Here is a 12,738-nt window from a genome sequence, read left to right as displayed (position 1 = left end):
TAGAACAAATAAATGTTATCAAAGGCAAGATAAGTTACTTTTCTACCTAACTGGATATATTTTTTGTGTTTTTATTCAGTGTAACATGTTTATTCAGCTCGAAAAACATGCAGTGTTTACCGATGTATTGGAAAATTCAAAATGGCAGCCGACTCTCTCTCGGAGAGGGTACGTTTGGGAAAAGGTACTATAAATAATAAACTAGACAAAATACTGTTAGAAATTCGCTCAATATATGTTACCGTGACATAAGTTGACATGTATTCGGTTGTTTTCTAACAGTATTTTGTCTAGTTTATTATTTATAGTACCTTTTCCCAAACGTACCCTCTCCGAGAGAGAGTCGGCTGCCATTTTGAATTTTCCAATACATCGGTAAACACTGCATGTTTTTCGAGCTGAATAAACATGTTACGCTGAATAAAAACACAAAAAATATATCCAGTTAGGTAGAAAAGTAACTTATCTTGCCTTTGATAACATTTATTTGTTATATATTTGTTTTTTGACAACTTTTTCGAATCTATGTGTACAGTAATACAAACCCGCGCCAAAATTTCCTTTCAAATAATTACATGGAAATTGACTTTTTATCACACAAAAAAAATCAATTTCTTTTGGAATTCTAAATTTGTGAACAACCATAGAATGAAAAACATTGCAAAAAATAAAATAAAAAACAGCTCAATCTGACTGATATTGATTCATTGTGGGGTCTTCATGATGCACATCTATAATTATCAAAGATTTTAGTTCAGAAATCTCTATCTCTACTATGAACAAAAAGGTACTTTATGTACCTGGCAGTGTTCTAAGATAGGTTTTGTATCAGAATGTTTTTGATAAGTATTGATAATCGAAATAATCTGATGGAAGAAAGAAAGAGTATATTTTGACCAAAGTTAACACCTTACACAGCCTAACATCACAAATGTAGTTGAGAAAGGCTTGACATAAAATCAACAGTAAGGTTCTTTGATATGACCGGAGCATTTTCGAAATGAATCTTTCTGTTTGAAGCACAATTGCACCATGATATTTGACTTTTTCGTTTTCAACTAAAATTCAAGCCATTATCACTGCACAAGCCAAGCATATAAAATCAACAGTAGGTTTTTTGATCTGACAAGGACGCATTCAAAATGAATATTTTTTTAGAGCACTATGATACTTGACTTTTGCATTTTAAACTTTAATTCAAGCCATTATATAAAAACAATAATTTTATAAAATCAACAGTAGGTTCTCTACAGTGCAATGTAAGCTATAGTATATTGTGAACTAAGTCATTGTGAATGCGAAAGCTTCTTCCAGGTGCACTGCAATGGCTCCCCTATTAGAGCAGACAATCGATTTGATTGAAAAATGGACGATTTCACCAATTTCTATGACAATAAAAATGTGGGAGTGTGAAACATTCATTGATCATCATTCAATCCTGAGCAGTGTCGGGTCACGATGCTAGTATATACATATAAAATTGACCTTGTCGACATGTATGCAAAAAGTCTCTACCAAACTCCTCTCTAAATAATTGGTTTACAGAGTTAAAATGTGATATTTAGAGTATTTGAACCTGTAGCAGACATGGCATGGCATCGACTATATTTGTTTTATTTTAATAAATGTAAATTAATGTTATTTTTTGGTTTTGTATATGTATGGATTTAGGCTAGAGAGTTATATGTTTGGGTTTCGATTCTAGCTGATGGAACCGAGTCATTTTTTTTTTACTTTAGAAATCACTACAATATAATAATCGATAGAAAATCAGCTCTATAATTATAAATTAAAATATAATATTTAAGAAAATTTTTATGACTAAGCGAAGCCGGATGACCTGCTAGTAAAAAAAAAAAAAGTAATGGTAATATAGAGTCCAGCACTGAGAGCAAAAGTGATGTTCGCAACCTTTGCTTGTGATAAATAAAACTGAAATAAATTTTATCAATTTTTTTCTACAAATACTCTTAAGCCAAAGTTTATATCAATATCATTAGTGGAACCATTACAATGATGGGAAGCCATTTAACTAGGCACCGCCAAAACGGGGGAGGGGGGGAAGTAAGTACTTTTTGACGGACCGTCTTTTTAAATATCTACCAAAAATCAGGTAATTATCCAATCAATATGAAAATTTCAGCGATTATTAAGAGAAGAATGAACTTTATAACAGTGTACTTATTTTTCATAAATGATATTTATATATTTTTTTTTTTGCTTACACCCCCCTTGTTTTGAGGGGGTACAAATATGCTTAAAATAATCATCTGAAACTGAACAAAACATATTGTGTTACTGTAAGGGACTGGATTATAGATTAAAAAAAAAAAACTTGTTTGCATACCTTATTTTGACGTCTGAATATCAGAACTTCGATTGTGTTTAATTATTCCGTTTTTGAGTTTTGAAGTGTGAAATTCGGTGAATATGTTTAGGTAAAATAATTAATTTAAGTTAAGCAAAACAAAAAAAATTTTTTTAAATATTTATACGGAAAAAGCCATTTTAAAATCTTTGATCAATAAAGTAATAACTTTTTTTAGTGAGCCGAATAATGCATGACCATTATTAAATAGGAAATGCTTTGAAGAATTGATACAAAAAAAAAAAAAAAAAAAAAAAAAAAAAATCGATAAATATTGTGCCCTTTGTGTTAAAAATATCATCATTTTTTCAATCCCGTTTGAATACATTTGCCACCTTTCGACTACGGTGGACCAAACTCGCTGAAATAATTTTTTTTTTTATTCTACTTTAAATTGCCCCCCCCCCTCTCCATTTTGGGGAGCCTGACTCTCATACGCATACACATTAAAAACCAAACTCATACAAATGGTCACCCATCTGGTACTGGCCAGCCTCAGCATTAATAATACATTGAAATTTTCGTCACTGAATCACTGAGAAATAAGTTTTTTTTTGGCCTGTTTGGTCTTCCGTAGTTTGCTTTTTATCAAGTACAAATGGAAACATCGTATCAAATCGACGCAAAGTAACTGGTTGCTTATATGAATAAGTGGAATTATTTGAAATCCAGGTACTTATATATTTTTGCATATTCTCATAGAAAAATCACCCTACATCTTAGTTAGACAAGAAATAAACAAATTAATTCTTTCAAAAACCTTTCTTTCTTTTTTTAACTATTTATATACGTTTTTTGTGCAAGACAAATGTCAATTGTTAACTTTTGGGGAAAATTTAACATTTAAAATTTAATTAAAAATAGTAGAAAAAGTTTTACATTATTCAGCTTTCTATATGATAAAATTCAGGGTTTAATCTTTCTGGAAAAAAAGTTACTCAGAAATAATGGATTTTAATAAATGTAATTTCGTTTTAAAAAACAATCACAACTTGATTTTTCGGCCATTTTCAGCAGTGTCTACATTTAACCGAGATCATTTTAAAATTATTTAACGATCTCTTAACTAAACTTTTCAAAACAAGGGGAGTTTTTTTCAATTTGTCAATCATAATTTTAGAATATATGTAACAAAAAAAAAAAAAAAAAAAAAAAAAACTTATGTGTGACAAAATATTTAGAATCAGAGAGTTAATATTTCGAGTTGTTTGAATTATTTCAACTGGAAGTCGTTTTCTTAAAATTTTCAGTTTCAAAGCAAAAGCATAAAAGTTGATAAAGATAAAAGTTGGGCAGTTCTTAAAAAAGAGATAATAGTGCATTCCCACGGTATCAACTATTCATGATTAGAGTTTCATACAAGTCGAACATTATGATATCCATTCTCTTTCGAGAAAACATAAACAGGGTCATTATCATGCAATTTAAATGTGTCTAAATAAATAAATGCAAAAGTTTTTTCAATCTTAATTTCAAAGTCCATTATGCCTATTAATTGTAATGATATATTTTCAAATATTGTATATCCTCTAGTGTTCTTTGGCCTTTCTAATTTGCAGATTTATTTTATAAACCTGCAAATTAGAAATAAATAAATTCATAATCAGGTATTATGATATTTCCAGATAATTTCAAAAACTACCTGGCAAATATGCCATGTGACCCAAATGCTAGACAGAGACACAAACAATTGTACTTAAAGGGACAGTCAGAACCTTAAAAAGATCTCTCGATTGGAACAAATAAGATAGCAGGTGAATGTTTGGTATCCAGTAGGATACCCTCATCCCTTACTCGTACCAAGTGATAAGAAAACTAATATATATATATATATATATATATATATATAAAATGTCAATAGTAAAATGTCTGGTGTCACCTATACTTAGTCAAAAGTCCAAAAATCATAAAAATAATGTTTTTATGACTAAACATTTTGAAATGAATAAAAAACATGATTTAATCTATTCTTGCATTATTTTTTTAATGGAGATGGGTAGTGTAGTATTGTCCTCTTATGAATTATTTCCTTCCTTTTTAAGGGAATGAGGAGAATAATATTTGTCTGTTGTCATAGGGCCATCTTCTCAGTAACTGCCTTCTTTTTTGGGAGGTCAGGGGAGTATAGTATTCGTGCCGTTGCCAAGTATTGTTTTATGGTGCGATTTTCCCAAATTAGTACCTACTCTTTATTTTTATTGGAGGGGAGGGGGAATCACGATACATGTTCATTTCTTAAATACCATCCTTCAATGATTACCTTGTATGCATGGCATGTATGTAGTGAGAGGAGGAGAGTAGTGTGGCATTTATTTGGTTGTCATACCTCTTCCTTTGGTGGTCTGGGGAGAGGGGAACGGTAGTAGAGATACTTTTGCTAGGCTATGAAAATAAAAAAAAACATCAAAATATTAGTTAACTTTTACTTATTTCTGGTGGTCACAGTATCTCTGTGCCTGATAGCATTTATAGTCATTTAATATCGGATTCATTCATTTTGGTAATCGTTTTCATATTTCAAGCTCTTCATTCGTAGATTAATTTGTTTTATTTTAGGGTTGTATTTTGTAAATCATTTTATTTACTCCAACTGGCAGTACAATTCTGGATCAGAGAGGAGATAAATTTATATTCTCAAAAAACAACTAAATGAGGGTTTCACTCACTGTAAAAAAGATAAAGGGCTGGGAACGATGAATTTTCAGATAATACAAAGCAAATATCTTGCCTAAGGATTTCCTATATATATATATATATATATATATATATATATATATATATATATATATATATATATATATATATATATTAGCAGAGTTACCTGTCGGTGTCCAGGTTTGAATGTGGGGATACACATGCAACCATATATATATATGTATATATAAGGTTGGTGCAAAAACAATATCGTTTTCTCACATATGTTACTTTTATATATGACTAGCCTGGGTGCCTGGCGTTGCCCGGGTGTTTGGTGGTGTGTGTTGAGAAAAAGAAAAAGAAAAAGTGCTAGTAAGTAGGCAGGCTCGAACACATACCGCGAAGGAGGAAAAGAATGTGAAAAAAAAAACAAAAAAAAAACATGACGTTTTTGTGCCCATCTGTAAACTGGAAGTGGCAAAGGTTTAAATTAAAACAAGTCAATCGAAAAGAGGCGATGACTTTCGAAAATATCGGTGAAAAAAAGCAATCCTTCCCTGTAGAAAAGTGCTCAGTTGAGGGTGAAGGAATTAATGTTTTTAGCCAATTTTTCAATATTTGTCGTCCGAAGGGTCGAGCTTCAAAATAATATTGATCTCGTGAAAATCCGTCACCTTTGTCAAAAGTTTTAGGCAGATGTACAATCATACATTTAAACAAACAGGTGAGATTTCTATTATAGATTTCTGAATTAATTCATTGATATATAGCCATGTTATATATCATTTTGAAGCATATTTTTCACTCTATCGAATTGTGTTATTCGTTACCGTTCTCAATCTCTTCATTTTTTTTTTTTTGTAGGCTTTTTGACAGCATGGACAAAATTCAAATCCGCACGATTTTCTTGTTCCAGTTCAAACTAGGCCAAAAAGCTGCCGAGACAGCTTGTGATATCAATGATGAGTTTGTCCCAGAAACCACTAACGAAAGTGTGGCACAACGGTTATTCAAGAAATTCCGCAATGGTGATGAAAGCCTCGAAGATGACGGTCGTGGCCAGCCAACTGCGGTTGGTAACGGACATTTGTAAGGCTTAATTGAAGCCGATCCTCGCAAAACGACACGAGAAGTTGCTGTTGAACTAGAGGTCAACCACTCAAGTCGTTCACCATTTAAAGCAAATAGGGAAGTCAAAAAAGTTGGATAAATGGATGCCGCATGAATTGAATGATAATAAAAGAAATTGTCATTGCGCCTTCTGTGCAACAAAAACGACCCATTTCTCGAGGGGATTGTGACGTGTGATGAAAAGTGGATCCTCTACGACAACCAGCAACGTTCGGCACAGTGGCTGGATACTGGAGAAGCTTCACAACACTTTCCAAAGCTGAAATTGCACAAAAAAATTATGGTGACTGTTTGGTGGTCTGCGGCCAATCTCATCAATCACACGTTCTTGAATCCGGGCAAAACGATTACATTGACAAAAATGTGTCGATTCTAATGGTTTTTATTTCGATTTAATAAAGTTTGTTAGGAAAGGAATTATGATCTTTTGAAGTTCAACGTCAAAAATTATGATCTTTTTGAAGTTCAACGTCAAAAACAACTATTTTTTTTTTTTTTTTTTGCACCAATTTAATAAGAATAGTTTACCAGCAACTTTGATGTTGTAAGCTTGATATCTTAATCGACTGAGCTCTTCTCATGTATGGTAATATTCTTAACCAAAGGCTTATAAATCTCATTGTGAGAAAAAGTGCTTTATCTCCCGTGAGAAGACACAATTACAAACACAAGAATCCATTGAATTGTCTGCGTTTGTTCTGAAAATATAGAAAACTTGAAAGTTCCACATGCTATGTTTTTGGAAAATTTGAGATGAGAATTAATAATTTAAATTTGTATTACTATTCTCATTTTGGTTGTTGTGTTTATGACATTTTAACAAAACCTGCAACCATGTTTTCGGATAGAAATAAAAATAATTCTATAGTAATGTTACATATCCAGACAAGAATGACTTACAATGCCCAAAATTCATGCTAGAATTGTCCATTGGTTCTATTTGGTCATGGGTGACAGAATGAAAACAATCTATCCCATGGATCAAATAAAGAGTTGAATTTGAAATTCTGTCCAGGTTTCAAAGTTCAACTAAAAGGTTCAAAAGTTCCAAAACAAATCATATGAAGAAAGTTTGAAGTTACATTCACACTATAACAGGCATGATGAGAATAATTGTCCAAACGTGTTTATTTAATGGTGGAAGTGTCTATATTTTATATTGGTGTATTGACATGCTTTTTTTTTTATTTATTTAACATTCATTTTTGTTGTTTTTCCAGAAAAAAACCCAAGCCACAAGCACAGGAACTTACATTGATGAGAGTGCAATCGTAATGCTCAAAGCTTTGACACCAACACAGACAAGGAAACCATGCTTTATTCATTTTTTCCCCGTTCAAAGAATGAAGACTTACATTTAAAAACCCGAAATCAAATCCAATTCTAAATATCAAACAATGTGCCCAGTTGAGGATGAAGGAATTAATGTTTTTAGCCAAGGGGTGGGGGGTAATAAACATGATTTGTATCGGGTTAAAATTATCTGTTCTGTTACTTGTCTTGTGATCAGTGAATTTATTGAGACCAGCTTTCAAACAAATCACGCTACCATCTACAAAAAAACAGTTTTGTTAGTTCCATCAAAGATTCTCTTTCAAACATTTTCAGATTTTTCCAATTATGAGGATTTTTTTAAATTTTTTATATATATATATATATACTTTATGAAATTATGAACTCTGACTTTATATTTATATATATATACTTTATCCTATTAGACTCTGAATGAAATAGTAAACACTTTAGAACTTCATGGTCAGCAGCTCGATTTTTAGATGTAAGCTAATGGCATCCTCATGATGATGCCATTAGACTGAAGCTGCTAGCTAAGGAACACTGAAGTGTTAAAATTTTTCAGAGTTTTAAAAACAAAAATAGTATATTTTAAATTAAAAGTTTCTGATAAAAATTAATCATTAAAATGGGCATTAAAAAAAAAAAAAAAATGGACCGATTTGGTAAATTGCTAAATTTTAACAGAATCTAAAAATGAAATGTCATTCTAAACTAAAGCTAAAATATTAACATGTATGAAAATAGTTTTTTAATGCATACAGAAATTATTTGCTTTATCTAACACTCATTTTTAGGAACAGAAATGTGAAAGTGTCACTAAACTTGAAAGTTATCTTACATGCAATCCTGGAAAGAAATTATGAACTCTGACTTTTGTTTAAAAAAAACAAAAAAACGCAGCCTTCTCCACGTATAATTTTAATATGATGCCATACAGCATTTTATTTATCAGATTGAATAACGGAGCCAACATTTTCTACAATTTTAAGTTCATTTTTTTAAACCTTGTAGATTACCTTTTCCCACTGCATAAATGCATATAGAAAATGAAGACATTTAAATTGACCAAATTTTTTTTTTTAGTGTGAGGGGGTAGGGGGGGAGGGGGGGGGGGGATGGAAAATTAAATGTATTGTTTTGAAATCAAAACCATTAGCTTATTGCATTTTTGTTGTTGGGGGTGGGGGTACAATATATTCAACAACTCTGAACTTGACCTTTGCAAATTTATAACCAAGCAGATCAGATACAGACACATTTATTCAGAAGACTTGCTCTTGACAACTAAATTATATTCAAGTTTTGCCTTTGTTTCCTCACGATAGCATTTTTTAGCAGTTTTAAAATTGTCCTTTAATCCTAAGTTTAACATGCAATCAAAAGCTATAAAATCATTTCAATGCACAATTTTTTTTTTTTTTTTTTTTTACTACAAATATTGATTTTCTCATGGTTTTCATGACAACAATCAAAAACACAGTGTGATCCTTAAATCTCAAGAAATCTGCACAATTCGTGATAAGCAAATTCAATATTTGGTATATAAAAAAAAAATATCAAGAGCCAACAAAACTTGGAATTATTAAAATTTATATTTTTACAAATTTTGCAAACTGACAATAAAAACGTTTTTTTTTTTAGTACTGTGTTATTTATTTGTGATTTCATGTGAAAAAAAGAAACAATGTTTTGAAAACAAATGTGGTGCATATTTACATGAGTAATCGTTTAAACCAATGCATTTCAGATGAAAACATTGTGTACCCATGTGTCATGATAACATTAGTAGACATTACACAAATGACGAAATATGATCTAGTAGAAAAATAATTACAGGTAAAAATAGATTTATTGAATTATCAAATTTTATTGTATGTGTTTACTTGTGTGACCAATTAAATATGACATCATGGGAGATAACCCTTGACTTAAATTAGGGGTCTGCCATATTTACACACACTATATAGGAACATAATTGTAGCCGATTTTTAATTTCAAATACTTTTAGCACATCACTTGCTGAGTCATTTTTCATAATCTGTGGAAGACCAATTTCGCCATGACACACAAGTATGTAATAATGTTTACACCTGAAATGTGTGGCTTTAAGATCAATGTAAACAAGTACCACGAATGTTTATTTGTGAATTTTTTTATGAAACCAAAGTAATAGGTGTACAAGTGTTAATGCAGGTTCAATTTTTAAATGTTCACACATTTTTAACAGAAGAAAGGGAAGTTATATTCCAGCAATAAAGTGTTAAGATCTGTTAACATTTAAAATATAATAGTTGTTTGAAAAAAGTGTCAAAAGTTTATGGCTAAGAAATCTTTAGGTTTTCAAATCTGTTTCTTCTAATTTGAAATGTGAAATTTTGATCATCTTAAAACATTAATAATTTTGATCATCTTAAAACATTAATAATTTTGATCATCTTAAAACATTAATAATGAAAAAAGTGTAAACAATGAGCTGAAAAGTATACCAAGCAGATAATGGATTCAACTGTTCTGTGCGGAAGACATCTTTTTCAAACTTTTAATGTTCCACATGAGATAGAAACATCACAAAAGTGAGGAGTGATCAACAAATAAAATAAGCTGAATTCAAATTCGTTGAATCAGAAAAGAAACATTTGACACAATTTGATGAAATTAGTTTTATTAGCAATACATGTCATATTTAAATGGTGTGAATAAACATGAAATTCTACACTTAAAAAAAGAACCTTCTTATTTGAAGTGTAGATTAACATTATACAGCGATTAGAATTTGCAATGCTTATTCAACACTTCTGAATAAGATTTCTGAATGAAAATGTATTCACAGAAATAAAAAGAAAAAACAATCTGTATATTTTGCATTTATTATTGTATAATGCAATTGATTCTGAAGTCAGTTCATATATCCTAAGGAGTAGATCTTAAAAAAAAAATGTTTTATATTTAAACTATTTACAATATTAGATTATATGTGGGTGCTTCAAAATGAATATTCCTGGTTGTGATTTAAATCAATATTTTTAAGGCATATGATTTAGAAAGAACATATATAATTTTTTTAAACGAAGATCAGTGTTGAAGTCATTTTGGAAATTGTAATAGAAGATCATTTTCTATTACGAAGTTGAGTATTCTAGCAGAAAGGCCAAATGGTTGAGCTGAAAGCATTTTCAAGGGAGACAATTCAAAAAGTTAAGCAACTTACAAATTCAGATATAATTTAAAATTTTTATAATTTTCTCTGTACAAGTATAAAATATTAGATTAAAATGTTTTTAAAATTGTAAACTTGTAATTCAATTAAAATAATATTTGGAAGGCTTGTATTTTCACTGGAAATAATAGAGCATTGGGGGAAAAAAACCTAAAAAAGAAATATTGGAAAAAATAAATTGACAACAGAAGATTCAATTCAGAAAAGTGAATGTATCCGTCAATCAAAAGTGGAATGCAAATAATCATTTAAAGTAAAAGTTTTGTTGTACACAAAATCAGCATTTTTTTGGTGACAAAGTCTTGAAGAAACAGAAGTGGTTTTCTTTAAAATATGGCAAGAGATATCTTGGTAGTTGCCAGTCAGTCTCTCTCTGCTCGCAATTGTTTAGTAAGACCAATATCTTACGGTGAAGGACACTGAAGATTGATAACAAAATGTACCTGGAATTTTGCTAAAGAACTCAACTATAAATAAGCCAAATTATAACTTGAGAAAAGATTTTATCGAAACAAAGTCAGCAATTTATTCAGCTTTTCTAAGGTTTTTGGAAAATAAGAAAATATATACTTTTTTTTTTAATATGCGGGTAATTTTGAAGACAAAACTTACAAAAATATTTCTTAGCATAAAAAATATAAACATGAAATTTTATGCCACAATGAAATGACATGGAATACAAAGTTGGTTGGCTTTTGTGCAATTGTTCATTTCCGACAAGAAACGATTTAAGAATCTTGCATAGAGGAAGAGAAAGAATAAAAAAAAACGTTTCGAAGACTGATCAATTAGCTTATTCATTCATAGAACAGACTAATATAGTATGTAAAATTTTTTATTAAGCGTGTGTATATATATATATATGATGATTGCAACGTCTTGTCAGACAAGTGTCACTCCCTCAGACACTTAAAGTCCATGAGCCCATATGCCTGAGGGAGTATCTATACAAAGATGATGTTACAGAGTCTTAGCTTTGTACGACAGCTAAGTCTCTCTCGGTTCAAAATGTTGAGATCCAGCAACAAGCAAGAGCAAGATAGCCAGCAACAAATTAAACTGCAAACCAGCTTAATGCAGGTACTGGTCTCCCATTATATATAAACACACACACAGAGTGTATATAAAAAATTATCAGCATTGTCTGGCCAATAATAATTTGAAAATTTGCAAACATGATTCTTCAAGTACATTCGTTTTCCATATTCAAAGCTATTCCATTTCACCCTATGTTCATAAGTAAAGGTTTTATCATCACTCAAAGTGCAAGTACATTTTTACAGACATTATATATGAGAGAGAGAGTGGAAACTTCTGATAGTTGTCTTAAAACATTTTATACAAGAGTTGTTCAAGATGAAAAACTGGATAAAACAAAAGTCGCATTTTCAGCCTGCAATGTTTTCTGAAAATGCAGAAATGTTTGCATAAGATCTATGAAATGGAAAGATTCAAATATGAGGATTTCAGCTTCCAAGTCTGGAAAATCTTCAAGCAACAGTCTTTTCATGGTGAACCAAGGACAACCAAAAATCATAACATGAAAAAGCTGGCAAATTCCATAATGTTCATGAAGACATTGAAAATTATTTGAATGCCAATAAATGTTTTTGTTTTTTGTTTTTTTTCCCCAACAACCACAAAAAATGATAACAGGCTGTCATATGAATAGAGAAAGTTAGCAAGCCAATAATTCTTTTGGACGTATTTTAATTGTAGCATGGGAATATTTTGGAAATAAGATTTAGAAATTTCCAGAAGATTTAATTAAGTTCTTTTAATAAATATTAAGAAACTAAGAACCTGCAACATATAAAACATTTTTTTATATAGATGGAGAAAGCATATTAAAGTGAAAAATAAAGTATGAGCATAATTTCTCTATTTAACCAGTTTTATACTTTTTAACAATTTTTAAGATAGATTTTCAATATTTGAAACCATGTTTCATCCATAAATTTGTTTTGAAATGCTTAGCATGCATGATTATTTTAAATTAGATTTTCAGACGAGTGATGATAACTTTGTTTTTATTGGAAATTGGGACATCTTTGTTTTATTTTACCAAAATAAATTCTAAAAAAATAGG

At 30.3% G+C, this 12,738-nt stretch overlaps 1 protein-coding gene across 3 annotated transcripts in view; it reads left to right on the top strand.

Moving 5' to 3' along the window:
* Positions 1 to 7,558, top strand: part of LOC145247372 (organic cation transporter protein-like) — a 255,075-nt gene extending 247,517 nt beyond the window's left edge. For all 3 annotated transcript variants that reach the window (XM_080109052.1, XM_080109053.1, XM_080109054.1), the window contains one exon: positions 7,357 to 7,558. In XM_080109052.1, the coding sequence (XP_079965178.1) occupies positions 7,357 to 7,411 (55 nt within the window). In that variant the 3' untranslated portion in view covers positions 7,412 to 7,558. The remainder of the gene's footprint in view (positions 1 to 7,356) is intronic.
* The last annotated feature ends 5,180 nt before the right edge of the window (positions 7,559 to 12,738 follow it).

The sequence above is a fragment of the Euprymna scolopes genome, chromosome 25 (genome assembly GCF_053919585.1).
Source record: "Euprymna scolopes isolate OS-2025 chromosome 25, ASM5391958v1, whole genome shotgun sequence".
Classification (NCBI taxonomy): domain Eukaryota; kingdom Metazoa; phylum Mollusca; class Cephalopoda; order Sepiida; family Sepiolidae; genus Euprymna; species Euprymna scolopes.
This window is presented reverse-complemented; position numbering and strand designations above follow the sequence as displayed.